The sequence below is a fragment of the Phragmites australis genome, chromosome 5, assembly GCF_958298935.1.
Source record: "Phragmites australis chromosome 5, lpPhrAust1.1, whole genome shotgun sequence".
Taxonomy (NCBI): domain Eukaryota; kingdom Viridiplantae; phylum Streptophyta; class Magnoliopsida; order Poales; family Poaceae; genus Phragmites; species Phragmites australis.
Genome location: NC_084925.1, coordinates 41823235 through 41847454, shown reverse-complemented (window position 1 = coordinate 41847454; position 24220 = coordinate 41823235). Strand labels below are relative to the sequence as shown.

General features: G+C 43.4%; 2 protein-coding genes and 1 pseudogene across 3 annotated transcripts; 1 reads left to right on the top strand and 2 right to left on the bottom strand.

Moving 5' to 3' along the window:
* Window positions 1–1857: 1857 nt before the first annotated feature.
* LOC133918087 (pyrophosphate--fructose 6-phosphate 1-phosphotransferase subunit beta 1-like) lies at window positions 1858–7616 on the bottom strand (annotated as a pseudogene).
* A 956-nt stretch (window positions 7617–8572) lies between these two features.
* On the top strand, window positions 8573–18480 carry LOC133919754 (dynamin-2A-like). The gene is made up of 22 exons (XM_062364250.1): window positions 8573–8937; window positions 9023–9073; window positions 9159–9279; window positions 9379–9483; window positions 9903–9964; window positions 10426–10543; window positions 10642–10987; window positions 11939–12086; window positions 12186–12287; window positions 12373–12492; window positions 12726–12809; window positions 12920–13047; window positions 13410–13494; window positions 13626–13764; window positions 14108–14184; window positions 14343–14399; window positions 14858–14996; window positions 15079–15236; window positions 15774–15887; window positions 15966–16033; window positions 16637–16803; window positions 17885–18480. The coding sequence occupies exons 1-22, from the start codon at window positions 8779–8781 to the stop codon at window positions 18106–18108; spliced, it is 2772 nt and encodes a 923-aa protein (XP_062220234.1). The 5' UTR covers window positions 8573–8778; the 3' UTR covers window positions 18109–18480.
* Window positions 18481–19028: 548 nt separating this feature from the next.
* LOC133919755 (endoglucanase 7) lies at window positions 19029–22703 on the bottom strand. 2 transcript variants are annotated; one of them, XM_062364251.1, is made up of 5 exons: window positions 22102–22703; window positions 21691–21903; window positions 21175–21375; window positions 20066–20320; window positions 19029–19933 (listed from the first exon to the last, which is right to left on the bottom strand). In XM_062364251.1, the coding sequence occupies exons 1-5, from the start codon at window positions 22393–22395 to the stop codon at window positions 19244–19246; spliced, it is 1653 nt and encodes a 550-aa protein (XP_062220235.1). In that variant the 5' UTR covers window positions 22396–22703; the 3' UTR covers window positions 19029–19243. The 2 variants fall into 2 exon arrangements, with proteins under 2 accessions (XP_062220235.1, XP_062220236.1); XM_062364252.1 differs by having other exon boundaries at window positions 22001–22125.
* Between the last annotated feature and the right edge of the window lie 1517 nt (window positions 22704–24220).

Below are 24220 nucleotides of genomic sequence, written 5' to 3'. Positions count from 1 at the left end.
GCGGTATTAGTTTGCTCGGGGAGTAGTTCTAATACCGCCGTGCCGAGCTATGGTTGATCCACATGGTTGGGCCTGGTTGGGAAAGGTTGTCACGGGTACCCCCTTGTGCGCATCTTAGCGGGTGGCACAAGCCGTATGGTCCCTGTGTCGTGTGGGTCCAGGAGTATCCCCCTGCAGGGTGTATAATCAGTTCGAGCTGCCGCGCTCTCGGTCATGAGCATCGCTATCGCTTATCTCCACCGAGCGACCATATTTTGGTCGTAGAGTTTCGATGTGGGTTGTGGCATGGTTGGATTGGGGTGGTTTGGTCGGTATGTGGTTGGTGGTTTGGTGGGAATGGTTTGCTTTCATACACTTGTTGTTATATATCTGTTTTGATCAGTTGGTTGGCAGGGTTTGAGTCGGTGGTTGGTTAAGTCAGTTGCTTACACCTAGAGTCTAGGTTGCTTACCGCTTAATGAACTTAAACATGTCTTAATCCTTGCTACAGCTTTAAATGCATGATCCTTGGAGTCGAGAATATATATACTCATACTGTGTAAGACTTGCTAGTACCTTCGTACTAAGGGTGCTGCCCTTAAGTTGCTTCCAGGTTCGCAGGTCGGCGAAGAAGAGGCAGTGTTCGGCTACTTTGTGCCTGCCGATCAGGGTGGCGGGCAGGAGTAGCACCTTCTACTCCGAACTCTGGCGCTTTTGGTATGGAGCCTAAGGGCATACGGCTCCATACTCTTTTGTTGTATAGGTTTTTCTTCCGCTGCATAGTAGTTGTTGTTGTTCCTCTTTTGTTGTAAATTGTGGAAGCAGTTGCTTGTTTAACAATGGTAATCCAGTTTAATTATTTGCTCTCTATTAAACTGTGTTGTGATATTTGAGTTGGAAGGCATGTGTTCCGATCCTGGGCACAAAACACGTGCCGGGACTACCGGAATGGTATTCTGGTTAATCGTCGAGGTTGTGATTATGACTAATGATCATCCTGATGATTAATTAGAATACTATTTGGACGGTTCCTCACACCACTTCGGATGGCGCTTTCCCGTCAAGTACTAAGGTGCCATCGGAGCATAGGACAGACCCCGTGCTGCTGTCCAATGCTCAAGACACCAAGGAGGAAGATATGCTCAACACTACACCTACGACCATGATCCCTCTGGATTGTGAGCAGCTGGTTGATACTTCCCCGCTCAAGACAACGGTGTCATCCCTCCCTACTCTTCAACCGGAAGTCTAGCCATCGGAATGAGTTTTGCATGGGAGCAGTCTTGCTGCAAATGGGTTAAGCTCTAGATCGCTACTTAGTTCATTTTCTTTAACTTAATTAGGTGAATTGATCTAATAACTAAATATATATATAAACTTGCATCCCTATTTGCAGTCGTAGGTTCACGAAAATACGGCAAAACAAACGGAAATTTAGGACTACAGGAAAAGGATCGTCAGATTATTGAAGACGCTGTCCAACGTTAGCATACATAACATAAGGACACAAATCAAATTCAACAGAAGTGATAATTCAATCACTTTGCAACATTCAACCAAGTGTTCCAATCCTTATGCCAGACACAACTCACAAGGCATCATAGAAAGCAACTGGCAACTGGCATCACCAAGGGAGTGACTTGCGAAGTTGGATAGTTGATGGGGGTGTGGGACTAACCAGGACTAAGAAAACCAAAATCTGTTCTTATTGCCACCAGAGCCACTCTGCAGAGAACTCAGCCAGAAATATCTTCCTTGTTCACCGTTCCTCAACACGGAGATTGCAAACTAGCACTGGACTTCCCGTCATCTAACAACAAAATTGTAAAAAGAGAGAACAAAAGAGAAGGGAGTGAGCTACATTGGCATTTTATCTTATTATGCCTGAACGCCGAGTTCCAACAGCAAGGTGTGATTGACAGCGTCTGATCCCGAGCCAATAAACTGGATCGGCCCTGTGATATGAGAAAGGTTATCATGTCAGCTTATTATTACGCTGAATATATTTGTCATTGCTAGCAAACATTGGTTACATACCTCGGCTGATGTATCGGTTCTTGAGGGCCCATTCATCTTGTAGAGATGCAAACTTGTTAAATGGCGCACCTGAATCCGACAACATGGAAATTAGCAAATGATTTGCAATAAAATGTGCACCAGGTACTTCATTAACGATGAAATATGAAAGTAAAATGCTGCATACCGTCGAGTTCCACCATAGCCTTCTTGATCATTGGCTTGAATTTACCTGTGTAGTTGCAAAGTTGTACAGGGCAAAGTCAGGTAGACTTCCAAGTTTCCAATGACAAAATATTAACAATAAAAAATAATCAAGATAATGTGGTCAAATCATATTAGAAAATTTATTCTTTCTGCTTAGATTCGGTATACAGTGATATCTTCAACTTTCCCAATAATTTAGTGTATCAGGATATCCTTGATAACCTAAATAGAAAGAGCGTAGAAAGTGAAAGAGTTCATAAATAAATCTCAATGGCTGAAGAAAATTACCATGCCTCCTCTCAACATCCATCAATGATGTCAATGCAGTCCCTCCAACGGTCCATTCTGCCACAGGGGCAGCAAGGTTACCAACCTGTGTTCACAAAATAAGATGCCGTTACACATTATGAAAGAGCACACACCAGTGGGAACTAGATAAAATCGTGCACTTGCATTTGGCGGTAACACCAAATTATATGGAACAGAAATACGTACCTTGCAAGCAGCGTCAAATCCAAAACTTGTTGAAACCTCCTTGCATTTTAGATCTCTATCAATAGTCTTTGGAAACCTAATAACACGAGTCTTTAAGTTCTTTGCCCTACACAAGGACGAATTTTACTAAATTTACTTGCGAATAAGCAGAGAATTTTCAATAGAACTATTACTGATTGCATAACAGTAATATATGTAACATAAATAATAATAGTATCATGTAATAATTCACTGTAGATTTGTAAGAAAAAATGTCAACGGCTTGCCAAAGCTTATTTCACAACAATAAAAGTGATAAATAAAGAACACTATGAAGGGAGCACCAAAGTGATTTGCATTCTTAGTAGTCAACCTGAAGTATTCGGCGATAAGGCATGCATTAGTATTTGAATCGTCACCTCCAATAACAACAAGTCCATCCAACTCAAGTTTGTTGGTTGTATCTTCAGCTTGATTAAACCGCAGAACAAACCCGAGATTGTTTATGTAGCAATGACCAGGGTGATATGTCCATAGTAGAGAGTTCTTCAGTCTACAACAAAAGGTATTTGGAAAGCATATACACAAGAAGTTTCGATCTTATCCCTTCCACTGCAGATCATATCAAATACACCTTGTTGGAAACATAAAAGAAAACTGCTCTTATCTCGTTTCTCAATTCCAACAAACTTAACTATACCTAATGATCAAGAACGCTATGTCACCTAACATCTTCAAGGCACTGCTCCGCATCGATAACAAACTAAAGAGTATGTTTTATGAGATTTGTAGTGAACAGTGGAAGGATAACTACATGCTACAACTGAACACGACCTACTTTCCCAGCTAAACCAAATGTGACTTTGCAAACCAATCACAGCTAAAAGCATATCATTGAGCTGAGGTCATGAAGAGCATGGATAACCTGGTTTATGTAGGGATAGACGAAGTCTGTATTGAGTTCGACGTACTTGCACTTCATCACCCCTGCGGGGCCACCCTTGAATCCATACATTGTGCTGCCCTTTGCACGTTCTTGCAAGAAATCTAAACCAAGACAAACAGAGCCATCAACAAGAATATATCAGAATAATGGCACATGTCATCTTAACCTACTTACCATAACTCGCCTAGTCAATACTCAATAGTAAAAACTTATCAATTAATCTCATCAGTTCCAAATCCAAAAGTTGAAACAAGAATCCCATTCCCAGCCCAGATGATCCCACGAGAAATATGTCAATATATACATATACCTTTGTTAGGAAATTGTGGAAACATACCTACACATGATGGAGTTGGTAATGAAAGGAAAATAAACATTGAAAAATCCTATTCTCTAACCACATTTAGATTGGCCACCCTTAAATGATGAACTTCATATTGCTACTGTTTGTCACAATTCTGAATATACTTCATGGCACTTGGAACAGATCGAAGAGCCCTCACCAAAGTTAACACATATCACATTGTGCCCACCAGGTGCCTGTCCGTCGGACAACACCACCCCGACCTTTAGCGGCTTCCCCTCCACCGTTTCCTTGGTCGGCACCAGCGCCGTTGATGGCTGCCTGTCACATCCCAATTTCTTGATCACTCATTTAAGCAAAATTATGCTTTTTAAGCATTATGCTTAAAATTTTGCATAATGTTAATCCGAAGCGCTAATGCACTTCATTAGTAATCATTTGAATAAGAGAGAAAGTTGGGAGAGAAAATAATAGAAAATACATTAGAAATACCTATTCTCTCTAACATGTGGGTCCCACATGTGGCCCCACTCCTCACCCACTCCCTCTCTCAAGTGGGTAGCAGCTCACCTGCTCCCTCTCTCTCCTCCCTCACCCCCACACGTGCAGCAGCAGTTGCAGCTCCCCCTCTCACTCAAGCTCTCACTTCCTCTCTCCATTTCTTCCAAAATCCGAGCTCAAAGAGAGGAATTGAAGGTATGCATGTGGTACCATTGCATTCTAGAGCTTATAAGCTACTCATCCATCCAATTCATTTTCGTTTTCTCGAAAGATTCGAACCAAAATTGATGTCTTTTGATGTTCTTGGTTGAAGCACAAGGAACACTAGAGTTTTTCGATTTTCCTCCATTTCCTCTACTTCCCGACGGTCACCCAGCTCCACAAGCATCATCTTGAATAAGTCTCTTAGGTTCCCCATGGCAAGAATATGTGGTTTGATTGATCGATTTCGAGTTTTAGCAAAGTTCATAAGTTTTTGAGGTTTTGGACTAAAATGAGAATTTAAATGAGATTTGAGTTAGGAATCGAGTTGCTAGGTTGATGAGTGAATTCTAGACTCCATAAATCATCTCAAACATGTTCCTCTTTAGTTTGAAAAAGATCGCAAATCGATTTGGCAAAATTTTCCCCAAATCAGAGAAGTTCTGGGTAGTGCGGAGTATCTGCATAAAAGTGCGGATAGTCTGCAAAAGTGCGGAGGTTCCACATCAAAGTGAGGAGGGTCCGCACTTTCTGGGAAAATGGCAATTTGAGTTATTTTCAAGATTTTCTTAAGGGTTAAGCTATAAAGTTAGTCTAAAACCCTTGTTATGTTACATACGCAGGTGTATGTAGCATAGATTCAAGTTTGGAGTTAAATCGATCGACGAATCGTCGAAAAACACATTTTCAACCCAGGTCCGGAGTGTCCGGACAAAATTCCAGAGGGTCCGCATATGTCCGGAGTATCCAGAAAATTCCCCGGATAGTCCGGAGTTTGCCTGAATTGCGCAATGTCCGGATGTTCCGCATAATTTTGCGGATAGTCTGCATATGTCCGGAGGTTCCGCACTTTCGGCAACTTTTCAAATTGGTTTGAGTCCCAATTTTGTTCTAGCTCGCATGTTTGCACTTTTAGCATGTTTTTGTGTATCTTATGGCATGCATTGTTGCATTTCATCCATACTCATGGCATTGCACGCGTTATTCTTTTTAGAGAACGCCGATCTGACGATCTCGGAGGTTGAGTTTGATCCCGACGCGCCCCACCTTTCTGATCCAGGGCAGCAAGACAAGCAACTAATATATTTCACCCGTGTCAAACTTGGAAGTCTCAATTGATGAATATGCTTATGTATGTATGCATGTGTCAGGTACCTTTGGGTAGAACCTATGTCGATTGCATCTTTCTACCTTAGTCAATTATTCAAGTAATTTCCTTGTAGCCTAGAGATGGTGTTATGTCTAGGTACGAGTACGATATACATACTTAGCAATGCTTAGGTGTTTCGGTAGAAGTCGAACGATGGTGTTTTTCGTTATTCGCAAGTATAGGGATTACTATTGATTACAAATACATGCTGATGGCAAGATGGTTGGTGAGTGGTGAGTATGAGACGAAATGTGGGCGGTGTTAGGGGTGTCGTCTGTCTCGATGGAAAATCCAGGGAGCAGGTCGGGAGAGGAAACCTGAGCACCATAGACTGCTTGCATCTTTTAAGGCCAATCGTCGGGGTTGTTGGCTTTAGCACTTACCTTACTCACCACATGCCGATCTAATATTAAGACGAACCGAATACCTTCGCAACTGTAGCTTTGTGGGCGTGACATCGATGGTGTGAGTGAGCGGGCTTGTAAGCGGTAATAGTTTGTTCCGGGAGTAGTTTTAGTATCGCCGCACTGAGCGATGCATGCCCCACACGGTTGGGGCTGGTTGGGAAAGGTTGTCACAAGTACCCTCTTATGTGCACTTTGGCTGGTGGCACAAGCCGAATGGTCCTCGTGTCGTGTGGGTTCAGGATTATCCCCTGCAGGGTGTATAAACAGTTTGAACTACCGCGCTCTCGGTCATGAGCATGCTATTGTTTCATCTGCACCCGGTCGTAGAGTTCTCGTTGTGGTTTGTGGATGATGTCATGAGGTTGATAGTTGGACAAGTGATTATGGTCTGGGTATGGTGATTGGTGGTTGGTGGTTTGAGTTGTCACTTGTTCACATTGATATACATGTTGTTACATTTACATATGCTCAGTTGTTGGTTATGGTAGGGTAGTTTCATATAAGTTGGTTAAGTTAATTGATCACACCTATGTTTAGGATGCTTACCGCTTAATTAACTTAACCGCATGTTTAATCCTTGCTACTAGCTAATGCATGATGTTTGGAGTCGAGCTATGTATATGTGCTCTATATTGTGTAAGACTTGAGAGTACTTTCGTACTCATGGTGCTGCCCTTAAGTTGATGCAGGTTCACAGGTCGGCGAGGAAGGGGCGGTGTTTGGCTACTTCGTGCCCACCGATGCTGGTGGTGGGCAAGAGTAGTGCATCCCACTCTGGGTGATCGTGCTTTTGTAATGGAACCTAAGGGCATATGGCTCCATCCCCCTTTTGTTGTATAGCTTTTAGTCTTCCGCTGCTTAGTTCTTTTGCTGGTTAGGAGTTGAGCAGGTTTTAGTCTCCTCGTAGCTCTCTTTTGCTGTAAATTGTGATAACTTGTTGCATGCTTAAGAACTTGTAATATAATATTAATTACTCGCTCTTTCTTAACCTTTGTTGTGATGTACATGTTGAAAAGATATGTGTGCCGATTTGGGCACAAAACACGTGCCGGGACTACCGGGATGATATTCTAGTTAATTATCGAGGTTGTGATTATGAATAATGATCTTTCTGGTGATTAATTAGAATATTATTTAGACGGTTCCTCACACTGCCCAAACAGGTTCGAGAACAGCTTCGCGATCTCATCTGCGCGGATTAGATCAAAACTGAACGTAAGGCCAAAACGAGCCGATAGAAGGACTGAGGAGTGAGACGAGATTGGGAGGGAGAGGGGGTCCTAACCGGGGTTTCCGGTGGCAGAGCTGGGTGGCCCGTCGATGAGGGAGGACAGAGGGGAGCGGGAATGCGTGGTGGAGGCGCCTCGTCTGCACCTCGCTGTACACCGACGCCAGCCTCCCCGGTGATTTGCCGTTCGCCGCCGCCACCATTACCTACCTTTCTCATTGGCGCGCCTTGGATTGGAGAACACGATGGTGCAGGAGGAGGGGAGGCGGGGCGTCCCGTGGTGGATCTTTATGCGTGATTCGATGAGACCGTTTTGCGGATCACCGCTGCTATGTGCGCACGTTTCGCAGTGCCTGACCACTAGGCCCGATTCATGCTGAACTTTTTGTGCAATCCATTTCCACCTTTCCACTGTTTGTACATAATTTATACTTCTATAAAATACATAATTTGTAGTAGATCCAAACCATTTTTATAGTTCACCCGAGTTTGATCAAACGATCATCGTATAAAGTTAGACCTCATTCATTTTTCCAAAAATATTTTCAATCTCCTCACCCACGAATCAAATGATTAACCCAACTATTACCCACAAGACTAATTATATTATTTATCTTCCATACATTTACAACCAATTTTTTTTAAATTGATTTTACGTGTGTGAAACACGTGTATAATTACTAATTTTACAAGAGTTTTGTTTATACCTACCGATTTCTGTATTTTAAATAGGACTCACAGGTCTGATGTATTTAAGGACTCTCTGTAGCCATCAATTTTTACTTTGTGATTTTGATTGGTATTGATCTTATACGGAACTTTGGTACATGCTTGAGTTCTATTGGCGTAATTGAAACATGCCGTTTGTAGTAAAACATAAGTTTAGTACGAGCTGTTTTACTTGATAAAGCTACTCAAAGTTCAAAATCCATTCTCCTTGAAAAGCATGGTTTTAGCTAAAAAAAAATAGCCATTGGTATTTAGCAGCCTTCGCTTTAGTCTAGTTAAGAGAAATAGAAGGCCAACAAGTCCTTCACGCTTGTACCCAAACCAAAAACACAGACTCCCCAGCCCAGTTCGTCACACAGCCGAACTCGTCGGCTGATCGGCTCGCCCAGCCAGATCTGAAACCACACCCGACTTGCCCGAACAAACGAAGCGCCCCGCACCAAGAGGCGGTGACTGGTCCCGTCACTTGAAAAGCAGGCAGGCAACGACTACCCCTCCCCCCTGCCCATCTCGGTTCTCAACAAATCAGCCGGCTCGCCACGCGGATTCCACGAGTCCGCCTCCAATCGCCTCGCTCCTCTAATCCCCAGCCCACCACCCGAGATCTCCCCGACCGGCCTCGAGATCCCTGCGCTCATGTCGTCGGCGGCGGCCATGGATGCCATCGACGAACTCGTCGAGCTCTCCGAGTCCATGCGCCAGGCCGCCTCGCTCCTCGCGGACGACGACCCCTCCGACGAGGCCACCACGCGCCGCCCCTCCACCTTCCTCAACGCCGTCGCGCTTGGCAACGTCGTAAGTGCCCCCGCCGCGAGCTCCAACTCCTCGCCGCCCCCGCTGCCCGATCTGACTTGATCCGGTTTGTCCCGTTTCCGTGCAGGGAGCCGGCAAGTCGGCCGTGCTGAACAGTCTCATCGGCCATCCCGTGCTGGTGAGTGCGTTACGCTTAGCTCGTTCTCTTCTGCTGTGGGCATTCGTTTATATGCGAGATTGAGGTGGTGGTTGCTGTGGTGCAGCCCACGGGGGAGAACGGGGCGACGCGGGCGCCAATAGTGGTCGACCTGCAGAGGGATCCGGGGCTGAGCAGCAAGTCCATCGTCCTGCAGATCGACAGCAAGTCGCAGCAGGTGTCGGCAAGTGAGTGAGATCTCACCTCGCGTAGCCAGATCTGTCGATGTCCCGGTTGGTCGGTTTGCTGAGTTTGGTGGCGGTTTTGGTTTGTGGTGTGGCCTGCAGGTGCGCTCCGGCATTCGTTGCAGGACAGGCTTAGCAAGGGGGCATCCAGTGGATCCGGGAGAAGCCGGAGTGATGAGATTTACCTTAAGCTGCGGACAAGTACAGGTTCGTTGTTGGATTGTACCTTTTCTCTAGTAGTTGGGCAATGTTGCTAATCCAGTAGCAAGCTGTATTGTTGGTCATGCGCTGGCGTATGCTAAGGATCGAGTAAGCTTCCAAACTGTCCCTTTAGTTGTAAGACATCGATGCCTTCTACATTTTATGTGTCGTTTGAAATGGTACGACCATAAGATTTTGAAGGAGAGTCACTATCAATGAGTGTTTTCTGATGTGTTGTTACTAATTGCTCAAATCTGTGCTCTCTGTTTCTTTCAATGGTCTAATGAATTGGTTCCCTACTCTGAATCAGCTCAATATCTGATAGTTATTCTCAGTGATGCACATTAGTTCCTTCTGTTCACTTCGTTCTGTTTTCTCTCGCAATGATTTCACATTGCACTCTCTCTTCTTTTTGCCTTTTCCAGCTCCTCCGCTGAAATTGATTGATTTACCTGGTATAGACCAACGAGTTATGGATGATTCAACGGTGAGTACTTCTTGTGATGTTCTTGCCATTACTAATCAACTAGTCAAGAATGTTTGGACAATATTTAGAATAATCAAGAGTCTAATTATTAACATCTGATTGTACAATTCCTTCGCTATTGTGAATTAGAATATTATCAATGCATGGTATGTCAACAGTGGTGGATGCAGAGAATCAATCCTTCAATTCCAGAGATTATTATGTAAAAATAGCAAAACCAAAGGATTTTCTTAAAAAAACTGTGGACTTGTTTGACCCAACATTTTCTATCTGAATCGTAAATCCACCATTAAATTGACGTAAACATAAAAAAGATTGCAATCATGGCATTTTTTTACATTTAGGAGTCTTTGATCCTTTAGCCTACATGAAATAAACACCAAGATTTTATCATTTATGGATTGCATTTCTCGTATCATCTCAGTTATGTTGTATAATGGTGACTAAATTTCACATTTCAGATCAGTGAATATGCTGGGCACAATGATGCAATATTGATTGTTGTGATACCAGCAATGCAAGCTGCTGATGTTGCATCGTCTCGAGCTCTTAGACTAGCAAAGGATATTGATCCAGACGGTTTGTCATTCTAATTTGATTATGTCCTCCACAATAGCATAGCATGATAACAACTCTCCAAATAGCAATTGATGTTTTTTCTTCTTCACCTCTTGTAGGAACTAGAACAATAGGCGTTTTGAGCAAAATCGATCAAGCGGCTGCAGATGCAAAAACTGTTTCTTGTGTTCAGGCAATTCTGTCTAACAAGGGTGCCCCACGAGCAGCAGCTGAGATTGAGTGGGTTGCTCTAATAGGGCAGTCTGTCTCAATTGCATCTGCTCAATCAGGATCAGTTGGGTCCGATAATTCACTTGAAACAGCTTGGCGAGCTGAGACTGAAACCCTCAAATCCATCCTAACTGGTGCTCCTCAGAGTAAGCTGGGGAGAATTGCTCTTGTGGATACCATTGCTAAGCAGATACGCAAACGGATGAAAGTCCGGTTGCCTAACTTGTTGACTGGGTATACATCCTATGCTGATAATTCCTTTGTTCCCCTTTTAACTAAACTATAACTTTGTGCACCCCGCACCCCCCCCCCCCACCAAACCAAAACAAAAAAGAAAAATCCTAACTGGTTAATGACATTCATGATTCAAGCTAATTACTAAGCATGCTTGCCAACCATCTATATTTATATAAATATGAGCAACTGTGAACCTTAGCTCTGAGATTTAGAAATTCCCATGTGGATCCTTAAAATAGAAAGAAAAAATCCTAGATATTCTCTGATTTTATTAATAGAAAAAGAGAAAAGTTTGTACCACTTATTTTAATGGTACCAGATTGTGATGGTGTATATTAATCATGTTTTCATGCAATTTGGCTAGTTTTAGATGAATGTACATAACAACATTTAACTTAAATTCTCTAGGCTTTTCCTTTCAACCAGTCAACAAAAAACTTCTGAGGATCTAGGTATTTCTCATTTGACAAATCATCTCACAACTGTGATGTCCAATGTTGTTATCTTTGTTAGATAGAAATATTGCTCTATGTAATATCCCCATATTATAAGGGGTTCTTGCATATTGTCACATGTACATGTGTATATATATACTGGCCCAGGGCCTCTAGGGAATACAAGTTGCTATTCCTAACAATATCTACTGACCTTCTAGTTAAATTCACATATTTTCTACATTCAACACCTTGGTGATCCTGCTGCACGTTTGGACCTGTAGTTACAGGACCGACATTCAAATGCTAAGAGGAATGCCATGTGAACAAGAGATACATAGACAGCTTCTACTTGACTACCAAAATGTCAAGTTGATAATCACCCTTGAAAGCCCTTTCTGAATTTTAGTAGTCACTGAACTATGCAACTTGCATGAATCACACATTCTATCTATCAATTTAATTTATATTAGCACATAATGCTTAAATATCGTACACCCTGCTCCAATTTCAGACTTCAGGGTAAATCTCAGATAGTGCAAGATGAACTTGGAAGGCTAGGAGAACAGATGGTACAAAGTGCTGAAGGAACCAGGGCAGTTGCTCTGGAGCTGTGTCGAGAATTCGAAGATAAATTTCTTGCTCATATTGCGTCTGGTGAGGTTAGTGATGAGCTTCATTAGTAGCTTTCTGTTTATATCTAAGTCGTCGCCAAATGAAATAATTGATTACAAGACTGTTGTACTGTTTCCACCCAAAAGGGGGCCGGTTGGAAAATTGTTGCAAGTTTTGAGGGCAAGTTTCCAGATAGGATCAAACAGCTTCCGTTGGACAGGCATTTTGATATGAACAATGTGAAGAGGGTAAATCCAAAAGCTGTTCTATTTTTAGTTATAGAGTGGACGATTCTTTTGTCCTATGATGATTATAATTCTCTTCGTATTCTAGATTGTCTTGGAAGCGGATGGTTATCAACCATATTTGATATCTCCGGAGAAAGGTTTAAGATCCTTAATAAAAGGTGTTCTGGAAATGGCGAAGGAGCCATCACGACTGTGTGTTGAAGAGGTATGTCTTGATTGATACAATTTATACATACAATTAAAATTTTCTACCTACTTAACTACAACTAGTCCAGATCTGTTTTTTTTCTTTTGTCTTTGGATGGAGATCAATGTGAGGCAGATATATGCTTCTGATGAAACTATTCCATGCCTGCTAATTAATTATAGTTTGCATCTTTAGATTAGTGCACATCAACAAACATTTAACTGAAATTGTTATGTATATCAACACACAAGGTACACCGCGTATTGTTAGACATAGTAAATGCGGCTGCAAATGCTACACCAGGACTAGGAAGATATCCTCCATTCAAGCGCGAGGTATCACTTTGCTCTATTTTGTAACCATATTCCCTTTTGTACTGCTTGCATTTATGATTCATATTAAGCCTACTTTCTGAACACATGTCCCCTTGATTTTCTTTCTCAAGGTCATTGCAATTGCATCTAATGCGTTGGATGCTTTCAAAAATGATGCAAAAAAGATGGTGGTTGCACTTGTTGATATGGAGCGTGCTTTTGTTCCTCCACAACACTTCATCCGATTATTACAGAGAAGGTCAGTCAGTCTCTGAATGAATAGCTTGCCTATTTTATTCAATCTGCATTAATGCAAATCTTAAGCAAATAATCTGTTCCGCATGATCTATGTTGTTTTGTACTGGGTAAATTGATTAGAGAAATTGTTCTCTTTTGTATTCTTAATTTTCTTTTCCATCAGAAAATCTCATAAAAAAAAACAAACTAAATCGCATCGTTAACCTAAATTTTGATTGTCCGAAGGCTGAAGCTATTCACTTCTTTGCTAAATGATGCACTAGTGAATTTTATACTTCAGGTTCCAATTCTGCCTTTACAGAGTTTTTATGATCATGTGATTGCATCATCCATTATACCTCTGTGTTGGCATGCTATTTGTAGAATGGAAAGACAACGTCGTGAAGATGAGGTGAAAAATAGGTCATCTAAGAAAGGACAAGATGCAGAACAATCCAAGATGAACAGGGTATGATTTCTGCCTCTTTGCTCAGGATGCACAAATTTACATACTTAAGAACTGGACTTAAATGTAATGACTGCTAGACACTTAGTATTAGTGCTGGCCTTTCTGTTAACATTCTTTCTCATTTGTATTAGGCTTCAAGCCCCCAAACAGGATCTGATCAAGCTGGTGGTAACCTAAAATCAATGAAAGACAAATCCAATCAGCAAGATAAAGATACAAAAGAGGGACCGAATTTGCAGGTTGCTGGGCCTGGTGGCGAAATAACTGCAGGTATAATGATGTGCCATAGAGTGGCATAAAATTCATCTTTTCTCATAGCAATTTGGCAATGCATTTCTTTATGTAACTATGCTTGAGACCACTGCAGGTTTTTTAAAATCTTGTTCTCTCATAAATTTTGATCCATTAGAATGAAAGAATCATTTTCATAGGACTCAATCTGTTTGGCTAATTGTTAACTTGTTCAGAACTCTGCCGTAATCTTTTACTTGTTCTATACAATACATGCATTTTAGATGTAACGAGTAACTGGCCAGGTTTTTTATTGTTTCTTTTCCAACTGTGTGGTTTCATACTTTGATTTAGTGACATGTGTTTCTTCTTTTCTCACCAGGTTACCTTTTGAAGAAAAGTGCAAAAAATAATGAATGGAGCAAAAGGTGGTTTGTCCTAAACGAGAAGAGTGGAAAGGTGGATAAATGTTTTTACTGAATTACCGATTCCCTCCAATCCTGATTATTCTGAATGCTAACTTTGGATAATTTTCTTAACATTCTTTGCTGATTTTCAATGCCCTTTTTTATTTGAGATGGTTGGTATGATTTACTTCGACCTTTTCCCCTGTCCAGCTTGGATACACTAAGAAGCAAGAGGAGAGACATTTTCGAGGCGTCATTGTCCTGGAGGTGTGCTTAGCTGTCAATCCTACTTATACTGTGAATAATACTGTCTTCGTTTCAAAATTGATTTTGTTCTCTTTTCCTTGGTGTTTGTTTTTGACATTCGCTTTTTATCCTACTTAATATAATGACGCGCAGTTCTCTTAATTTAAACCTTTCACCATCATTTTTGTGCCAAACATAATTTTCTGAAGTAGTTTCATGACAGATAGCACTATAGTTTCTACAACCAGTCTTAATACCTTTGTGTGTATTAGCAGTGTAAGTTAAAAAGTTTAATTGCACACATTTAAAATGGCATCAGTTTTGAAAATGAGGTAGTATACTTTCTGATCCACACTTTAAAATGTTAATAGTTCCTTCGTGGAAAGTTTCAATTCATGTATGAACTGAGAAACATGTACACAGCTATGGGAAGCATGATATGGTCTGTTTTTAATAACACGATCTGCTGTCTGATTTAGGAATGTAACCTGGAAGAGATAGAGGAGGAAGATATTTCTAAGAGTTCTAAGGATTCAAAGAAGGCAAATGGGACAGAGAAAGGCCCAAGTCTTGTGTTTAAGATTACTAACAGGGTGGCCTACAAAACTGTCCTAAAAGGTTGGTACCCTTATACTTCATAGCTTAGGGTTAACTTATTTAGTTTTTTTTTTGGCTATAAATGCTTATTTCATATTTGCAGCTCACAGTGCCGTTATATTGAAGGCTGAGAGTATGGCTGACAAGATTGAGTGGATAAAGAAGATAAGAGGTGTTATTGAAAGCAAAGGGGGCTCTGTTAAGGGTCCAAATACTCCCGAGGGTGGTTCTATGAGACAAAGCCATTCAGATGGGTCCCTTGTAAGCTCTAGCCTATGCTTGATTTGTGTCCTTATACGGTTGTACCTGTATTCTTTGTGAAACTTTTAGCCATTGGTACTTGCCATCATAGTTTTAAAGACCTGATCGACTGGAAAGAACCAGAACCAGTGCCTGGTCCGATGCAAAGACCGTTCCTACCATCAAATCGGTGTGAACCGGTGAAATTGCAGTCTAACCGGCCAGTTTTGGACTGAACTAACAGCAAACCAGTCCAGTTGGACCGACTGCTGTTGTGAGGCTGAAAAAAATTATTATGCGTGCCCTGGAGCTCGAATTCGAGGCGTGGACAAGCGAGTCTGGGGCACTCCTGCAGCCCATCTACGAACTGGGCAATGCTCATTTCTTGCTATGTAAAGGAAATCTACTGTATTTATTTTAACCGTTGAATGATCCCAACTCTACCTAAAACTATCTCTTTTTATGTTTGTCATTTTGATGTGTCCAACACAAAATCACTTAATTTTGCTGCTTTATTCTATCACCACTATAACACCAAGCAACTCTTTTCTCTTTAAGGATACAATGGCCCGGAGGCCTGCTGATCCTGAAGAAGAACTCCGATGGATGTCTCAAGAAGTTCGTGGTTATGTTGAGGCTGTTTTGAACAGTTTGGCAGCAAATGTTCCTAAGGTCAATACTTACAACTTCAATCAATTCTTTTAACATTGTTATTTGTGGTGTAATGTTCATTGTCTTTTGCATGACCAGGCTATTGTGCTTTGCCAAGTGGAAAAATCGAAGGAAGATATGCTTAACCAGCTGTATAGCTCAATAAGGTTTGTTGTGTCTCTACTGAAATGAATTAGGATCTTGGTTCTGTTTATTGCATGAGTTACTACTCTTTTCCCCTCAACTCACTCAAAATCTAGATGGAACTGCAATAAACTGAATATTTTTTTTGGGTTAGAATAGACAATTAGTTGCAGTTGTGGCCTGTGGGTCCTGGACATGTGAAGGTCTAGTTTGAATAGATTCAATATTTTTTATTATCCTTTTAGTTAGGTGATTAATATAATACATTCTATGAGACGAGGAAACTAACAGAAGTAGTGTCTTTTTCCGTGCTTGAGGTCTGAAAAGTTCCATAAGATATTCTGCAAAGTGATATTCACTTACTCAAGTACAGGTGTAGTGTTCTTGCACTTATAATTTTGTCTTGTTGGGGTTGGCCTTGGCCATCATACCGACCCCTTAGTCATCCCCACCCCCACCCCCACCCCAAAAGAAATCAATGTTCACGCACTTCACACTCCTGTATGGTGAGCATCGGAAGGTGTTACAAAGCAATTTTTAGGTGCTTAAAAGAAAATCTTTTGTTCCATAGTCAGTGCAGTTTTTTAATAATGTGTTGCTGATTCTGTTGCAATTCTCACTACTAGTGCACAAACCAACGCAAAGATTGAAGAACTACTCCAAGAGGACCACAATGCTAAACGTAGGCGGGAGAAGTACCAAAAACAATCATCCCTCTTGTCAAAGCTTACTCGCCAGCTCAGCATCCATGATAATAGAGCAATTTCGTATTCGAACGATAGTTCTGGAGTTGGTAAGCTGGCTATACTTTCAAATATTTGCATGGTGTTCTCAAATGTGATATATTTATCTGCTCGTGAATTTTATTAATTTCTCATAGGGAATATGCTTTATGTCTTTTGAAGTAAAGTAATTCATTTTTCTTTTTAATTAAGCTCTTGTATTGTTGTTGGTCACTCATACTAGCAAAAAGTATCTTGATGGACAATACTTCCTCAAGTCACAAATAAGTGTACTTTTGGACATTGGCATTGACATACTCCCTTAATCATAACTTAGCATTGATTTCCATTGCAATATATTTGTAAAACCTAAAAAAGTATAATATTATGAAAGTATTTCTGAGGCAAATGTACTAATGTCATCTTTATATGGTGGTGATCTATATGGCTGGTCAAAATTAAATTGTTTGACTGCATAAATATTAGGACGATACCTATTTTTGACTGGAGCCTCGATGGAGTATTCTAGTTTGTTCAGTGAACTTGCTATCTCATATTAGCATGACTAAAGCCAATAATATTTTGTTAAATTATCGTTCTGGCCACTCACTTATTTGGAGTGTCCACATGGACAAGCACCATGGAACACCTACTTATAATGAATGATCTATTGTGGAAGATATGAAGCTTGCATGTAGTTCAGACCTTCAGGGTTTAGACTTTGGTATCCAAGGAGGTTGGGGGCAGGCACCCTCCAGGTACATCTTGATTAGCTGGTGGTTAGGATTAAAACTGCACCTATTGCTGATCCATTCTTGCCACAATATGTGCATGGATGTTCCAGATTGTCCATAATTGACACAACCATTACATGTAACTCCGGTACAGGCCATAAGACAAACAAGTACCCTTTTTTTGGAGTCCAGAAAATGTAATGAGCCAGTAACAATTTAGTAAATAGTTAAATGCCCATTTCATGAGAGTTCACATGTAAATTTTGTTGGATTGTCTAGAAGTCCAGCCAACTAGTTAGATTGACGTTGCTTGGTGTAATAGTGGACCATTTTGTATTTCGTTCCATTCATTTTAATTTTTCTTTTTGGTAGCAAAATTCAGGCACCTAACCTTGAGTGGACATAAATTGACTTGCAGAGAATAGCCCACGGTCTCCTGGCCACTCAGGTGAGGACTGGAAGTCTGCCTTTGATTCTGCAGCAAATGGCTCTGTTGATCGATCCAGTTCACAGCACGAAACAAGATCAAGAAGTGCTGACAGTCGTGGTCGGCGCTATGAAAATGGGGATGCCAACTCTGGCAGTAGACGCACACCGAACCGATTGCCACCGGCACCACCGCAGAGTGGTGGGAGATACTAAGTATGTTGATTGATCATCATCTGCGGCCAGTCAACATCATATGTTCTTGCCAGGCTCTCATCCCCTTCCGATATTGGTGGAAGAACACATCTGAGATCAAAGAATAAAGAGCTCACTGGAAGAATTGGATGGACGGTGTGTATCCAGGGAACCTCAGTTGTTTATAGAAAATTAGAAATATATAGGTTATTGATGATTGTCATTTCACGATCATTTTGGCGTATGGATCTGTCGGATGCTCTTAGCTTGTGGGATTTTGTTGCCATGGATCGGTTGATTTTCGTTTTGTACGGTTCTGTTGTAAGGTCTTCCCATCGAACTGGCAATGTATTATTTCCACCCATGATGTATCATTTTTCCCATTCTTTGGAACTTCACATGTTCATTCATTATTATGAATATACTTGCAATTCTTTGATGAGCTGAAAAACACACATACTTGTTGATACCTTCTCGTGTTCTTGTGGGCCTCTGGTGTGCGTAATGAAGTTTCTGAGCTGTAGCATCGTCTCCGTTTCATGGTTGGAGATAAATTTCCTGGAGTATCTATTGCGATTCTACGGCCGCAAGCGCAGCTGATCGCTTTGCTTATTACTCATCATGCGTCTGTTTCCTAGTTTATGACTAAACCAACCCTAAGATGACCGAAAGCTGTACAGGAAGCTCTATGGAAGAGCGTGCGAAGATTTGTTGTTTTATGTTGCTGCTCTTAAAAAACATGAATATTCCGTTGCAATCATGTGAGGGCGCATTCTTTTCATTCTTTGACTTGAGAGCATGTGTTTCTGTCTGTGTTCTATATTCTGCAGCTGATCTTATCGCTCGCCAAATTGGCATTGAAAAACTGGATAGCGCCAGGTTAGCGAAGATGACCCCTTTGCTGAACTGGCGTGCATGATTGAAGAATTACAGACGGAAGGTACAAACAAAAAAAAATCCCCGATAAATTAATCATGTCACTTTCCCCTCGTCTGTACTGGTAACGAATTTACATTGCATGGCAATGCCTCCACCCTCTTTTCTTTTCTTTCTTGTATACAATCATCTCAATCTGTGTAAAAATGAAATTCAAAGCTCAAAAAAATTGAACCAACGAATGGGGAAAATTGTACGGCCCCCTCTACATCCTATCTATTTACACCTCAGCCGCCGTCGAGGTCACCGGCGTCGACCCCTGTTCCCTCTCCTGCCGAGCCATCCGGTTCAGCTTCGCAAACATGCCGACCATCGGAGCCGTGTTGTACGTGCACGCCTCCGTCTGCATGTAGTTTTCCCGGTTGTCCCTGAACCTGTCCCGCCGGTCCGGCCCGCCGACTATCGCGCCGACGAGGACGTTGGGGTTGGAGCTCCGCCGTCCGAACCAGTGATCGAACCCCTGCGTGCATCCGATGAACTCCTTGCTGTGCTTGTACGGCACGATGGACGCGGCTCGGTGGTGCACCCGATTGGGGTACTTGCCGCCGTACCCGACGAGGTAGCTGATGCCCCTGGGGTTGGTTCCCAGCACGTAGTCCACCTGCGCCCTTGCGAGCGCGAACACCTCTTCGGCCGCCACGGTCTCGCCGCCCGCGCACGCCACGGTCCGGACGCCGGCCTCGGCCAGGTAGTCGGAGTAGGCGGACAGGAGGAACGCGGCGTTTGTCACGTACTGCATGTTGTTCCACTGCCGGATGTAGAGCATCCCGCCGGGGCTGCGCTCCACGTTTGCGTCCGCGCCGCCAGCTCCGTTCCGGCCCAGGCACGCGCACACGTAGTGCTCCGCCTTCGCCTTGTACTGCTCCAGCGTGCTCCTGTGATGCGTCGCGTGCTCTCCTCTCAGCAGCAGCTGCAACACACATACGCACGTGTCAGTGTTACTATCTTCAGTGATCACTGATCAGTTATTTATACTCCAGGATCCTCTGGCATTGTCGAGTTAATACCAGAGTGCGTGTACGTGTCCGACAGCTCTACTTACTCTTGCTGCTAGGATCTGGACGCCGGCGTACTTGACGTCCCAGCTGAACTCGGTGATGGCCCAGCCGGTGCCGCCGAGGCAGTCGGCCTTGTCGACGACGTAGTCGAGGTAGTCGGCTCTGCCGGTGGCGCGGTGGAGCCACAGGGCGGCCCACAGGAGCTCGTCCTTGTACCCGCTCACCGACGCATAGTAGCTCTTCACCTCCGCGATGCTGCTGTCGTATTTTCCCCTGTACCTGTCGGCGAACTCGAACAGCTGCACACAAGGACAGAATTACAAAAAATCATTTAGCTAACGTGCATTATTATTAAACTCGCATTGGTCTAACAATTGACGTTGAAAAGGTATTACGAGCAGCAGGTGTTAACATGGACTAGTTCAATTGGCAAGGACATGATGACGTTACATTTCTTAGTTTCTAAGCAGTTTATGCGATTGAACTGGCGACCTAATCATGGGAACGCGAGGCAAATGGAAAGCTTTCCCACCCACCAAATGGTAGCCAGCAGCCAGCTCCCTTTTTTTCCCTTTCTTTTTCGGTTAGGTTGCGTGTCGGCTCCTCGGCCCCACATGGCATCCTTAAGAACCGGCAGAAATTTCTCATTTGGTAACGTCTAAAAATATCGGATATGTTTGGTTCGTGTTTAAGTTGGTAACGTCTAAAATTAGTCACATTATAAAATTTTAAGTAACTGTTTAGTTGATTGACTGTAATAAACATACTTTATTAGTTCCCTAGCTCATAGTCATAAACTTAGTTTTTTTACTAACTTTCTTATAATTATGACTAAAATTTTATTAAACATACTGTTTATAATAAACCACGCTTAACTCACTTTAAATATTAGATAGGAACCAAACAGACCCGTCGCGCTGACAAGTGGGCAAGTGCCGCACACGGCACCAGAAAGAACACACCTCCAAACACTTCTACCCAAGATGATGTCCGGCACATCTTGACTAACGCTGTACACGCAACAGTCCGAAAATTTGGTACGCGTACTGCTTGGTAGTCCACCCCATTTCTATATCATTTTTGCACCACGCGAATTATGGAAGAATCCAATGCATTCGCGAGACTCTGCTGCACGTTCAAATGACGTACGTACCTGCTGGGCGTGGTGCAGGAGGAGGTGTGCGTAGTGCGGGTTGGATTCGCGGAAGACCATGGACGCGGCCGCCATGGCCGCCGCCGTCTCGCCGGCGATGTCGGACCCGGGGTGCTCCCGGTCGACCTTGTACGCCTGCCGTGACGTCGTCATGTCCTCCGGCCGCTGCCAGCAGTAGTGATCCGTGTCGCCGTCGCCCACCTGCGCGCACGAAATTGTCTACACTTCAGATCGAAGAGTTCTGAAACCCATGCCATGTGGAACGCATAATTTAAAGGTTACTACTCGTACGTTCAATGAGCGGGCCACCTAACGTAGTTGTTGTTATTCACCCGGCAACCAAAATATAATCGAGGTTCAGAATGTTAGGAAAAAGTAGAGAAGAAACTAACTAAAATACAAGTGATAATTGAATTGGTCTTCCTGTTGTGTGAAACAGCTAGCGCCAAGTCACTGCGGGAGAACAGAATTGGTCTCGACCAGCATGATCAGATGAGAGCAGGTGAATGGAATTACCTCAGCCCAGAGCTCGTCGGGCCTCGTGTGCGCCTTGATGAAGTAGTCCGTGCCCCACTTGATGGCCTCCAGAGCGTGGCCGAGCTCACCGGCCGCCGCGACGTCGGTGCCGTACTCGATCATGCTCCACGACAGCATCGTCACCGTGAACGCCATCGGCAGCCCGAACTTGACATGATCCCCGGCGTCGTAGTAACCCCCCACCAAATCCACCTGATCATGCGCCAAAAGGCATCCATGTTAATCGACTCCAAAATCGCGGACTACAACAGCACATCTCAATCGTGCCATTTTTTACACGTAGACCAACATGTTAGAATCGTCCGGATTCACGAATCAGCGAGCGAGGAAACACCGGCAGCCAATGGTGATAACGAACGCAGCCATTGCATCGCATCGTTGTGTACGCACCCCTTGCTCAAGACCGTCGGTGAGGCCGGAGTGGTGGCGCCAGGCGACGCGCTGGCTGTGCGGGAGCCGCCCCGACCGCTGCGCCTCGAAGTAGAGCAGGCTCTTCTGCAGCGCGTCCTCGTAGTTATGCGCGTTCCCCTCGGCTCCAAGAACGGCGGCAAGAAGCAGCAGCAGCGCGACCCCGAGCCGGCGACACAAGGCGGCGCCCGCGCCGCTCATTGAACGAGAGCTGCTGCGCGGTACCTTCGCATGTGCCTGCGGCGCCTGCCTCCGCGCCGCTGCGCCTGCGCGCATGTGATGTGATGGCCGCGCTGTGCTCTGCTACTACGCCTCTTGTTCTGCTGCTGTGCTCTGCTTGTGCTGTGCTGTGCTCTGCCTCCGTGTGCGGGTGTACTGGTTCGGCCTCAGGGCGCGGCTGGCTTATATCTGCACCCCCGCCCGACACACGCGCAGCGCGTTGAATTGGTTCGGCCCGGGAGAATAGAATACGTGGAGGAGTTAGGGGCCGGGCGCGGCAAAGCTAGGGGGAAGCGAGATGAAAATTTATCAGCGACAGCGAGCGAGCTGCGTCGCCGTGCCGTGGGGTTGGAGGGTGGACTTGTTCGGGTTTCGTGAGGTCTTGGTTGGGTGGGGTTTGGCGACGCGCGCAAGGAGGAAAACGGAGCAGATTTTGACCCGGGCGCCGCAGGAGCTCGTGAATCGGTTGGGGCCGGACACGCGTACGACTCGAGCAAGGTGAACCGAGCTGCCAGCCGATTGCTTACACGTGCTCCATGCATCTGAAAGTAGATGTTGGTCGGTGACCAGTTTTTACTGTCCAGTCTTAACATGTAATACCTCTATTCTTAAATAGATACCATTCTATAATACGTACAGTTAAATTTTAGAATTTTTGATTATTAATATATACAAAGTTATTTAGATTTAATATATAAAATAATAATAATGAATTTATTATAAAAAATATTTTGATATTATCTAATTTTTATCGAGAGTTAGTTATCAAAAGTAATAATCAAACATACTTATTGAAGACCGTATCGATGTTCTAAACTATAAGTAAGGCTCTGTTTATTTGTTACTGGATTGTGGATTGTGTATTCTGTAAACAAACAGCTAGATTCTGAAAGTGAATTATACAAATATATATTTAGATTATGGTACAATCTATTAAGATGAGCTTCTACGATCTACGATACAGAATCTAGAATTTAAAGAGAAATAAACAAGACCTAAAAGTGAACGGAGGTAGTAATCTATCAAATCCAGATAATTAGGTACAAGAATAGAGCACATGATGGTATTATACGGTGGGTATAGATTGAGGTCTTCCGCTTAACTATTGGCCGCCGGGCCTTGGTGTTCTGAGATGATTCCGGCAGATTTTGTCGGTGCCGAGCATGTTTCGCCAAGAGTTGTTGGCTACACGCACTGTCTCTTGGTCAATCGTTGAGCGAGTCGACGGCTGCAGCGTCAGACTTTCTTTGCGACAATAATACATGCATCTAGTGCCAGATCGCTGATCATTAGCATTAGGTATCAATCAACACGAGCTACCTGCAATTTCCGTATACCGCTTCAGCATGAGGCTTATTACCGGTTTTATATAGAACTTCTCCATGACGCTTAATCTCTTTATTCTGATGCTACAATCTTACATCTTTTTCACTAGGCATGATCTATACAGCTAGCTATCTTTGTTCGTGCACATGAAACTAGCTAGCTAGTGATCCTTTCCCTGGCCGGATAATGACTCCCCGGCTGTAACGATTTGGACGCCTCCGGTGATCCTGTCCTGCCTCCCTTTTCACCGTCGCTTTCTCCATCGGCTGCTCCATCGATCGATTGGACGATTGCCATTAGAACGTACTGCATGCACCCTCCTGCCATCTCTTCTCCCAGTTGGCGGCACATTTGGTAGGCAGGTAGGCCAGGCCAGACCGGATGGTGATTTTTTTCTGCACCAAATTATCCCTTGGAAACTTCTTGCTTGCATCTCTCTTGTTACCTTAATCATTTGTCCTTGCCCAATTAAACCACATTTTGACCGTACGTGCTTTAGTACTAATCGAGTACTACTCCCAGTTTCCGTCCCTCTTTATTCTTGTTACTAATTTAG

Coding starts and splice junctions, on each gene's coding strand:
- LOC133919755 (XM_062364251.1), bottom strand. CDS start 22,395: ATGCGCGCAGGCGCAGCGGCGCGGAGGCAGGCGCCGCAGGCACATGCG. Junction 21,904..22,101: donor CCGACGGTCTTGAGCAAGGG/GTGCGTACACAA, acceptor GCGCATGATCAG/GTGGATTTGGTGGGGGGTTA. Junction 20,321..21,174: donor TCCTGCACCACGCCCAGCAG/GTACGTACGTCA, acceptor CCTTGTGTGCAG/CTGTTCGAGTTCGCCGACAG.
- LOC133919754 (XM_062364250.1), top strand. CDS start 8,779: ATGTCGTCGGCGGCGGCCATGGATGCCATCGACGAACTCGTCGAGCTC. Junction 9,280..9,378: donor GTCGCAGCAGGTGTCGGCAA/GTGAGTGAGATC, acceptor TGTGGCCTGCAG/GTGCGCTCCGGCATTCGTTG. Junction 15,237..15,773: donor GCCATTCAGATGGGTCCCTT/GTAAGCTCTAGC, acceptor TTTCTCTTTAAG/GATACAATGGCCCGGAGGCC.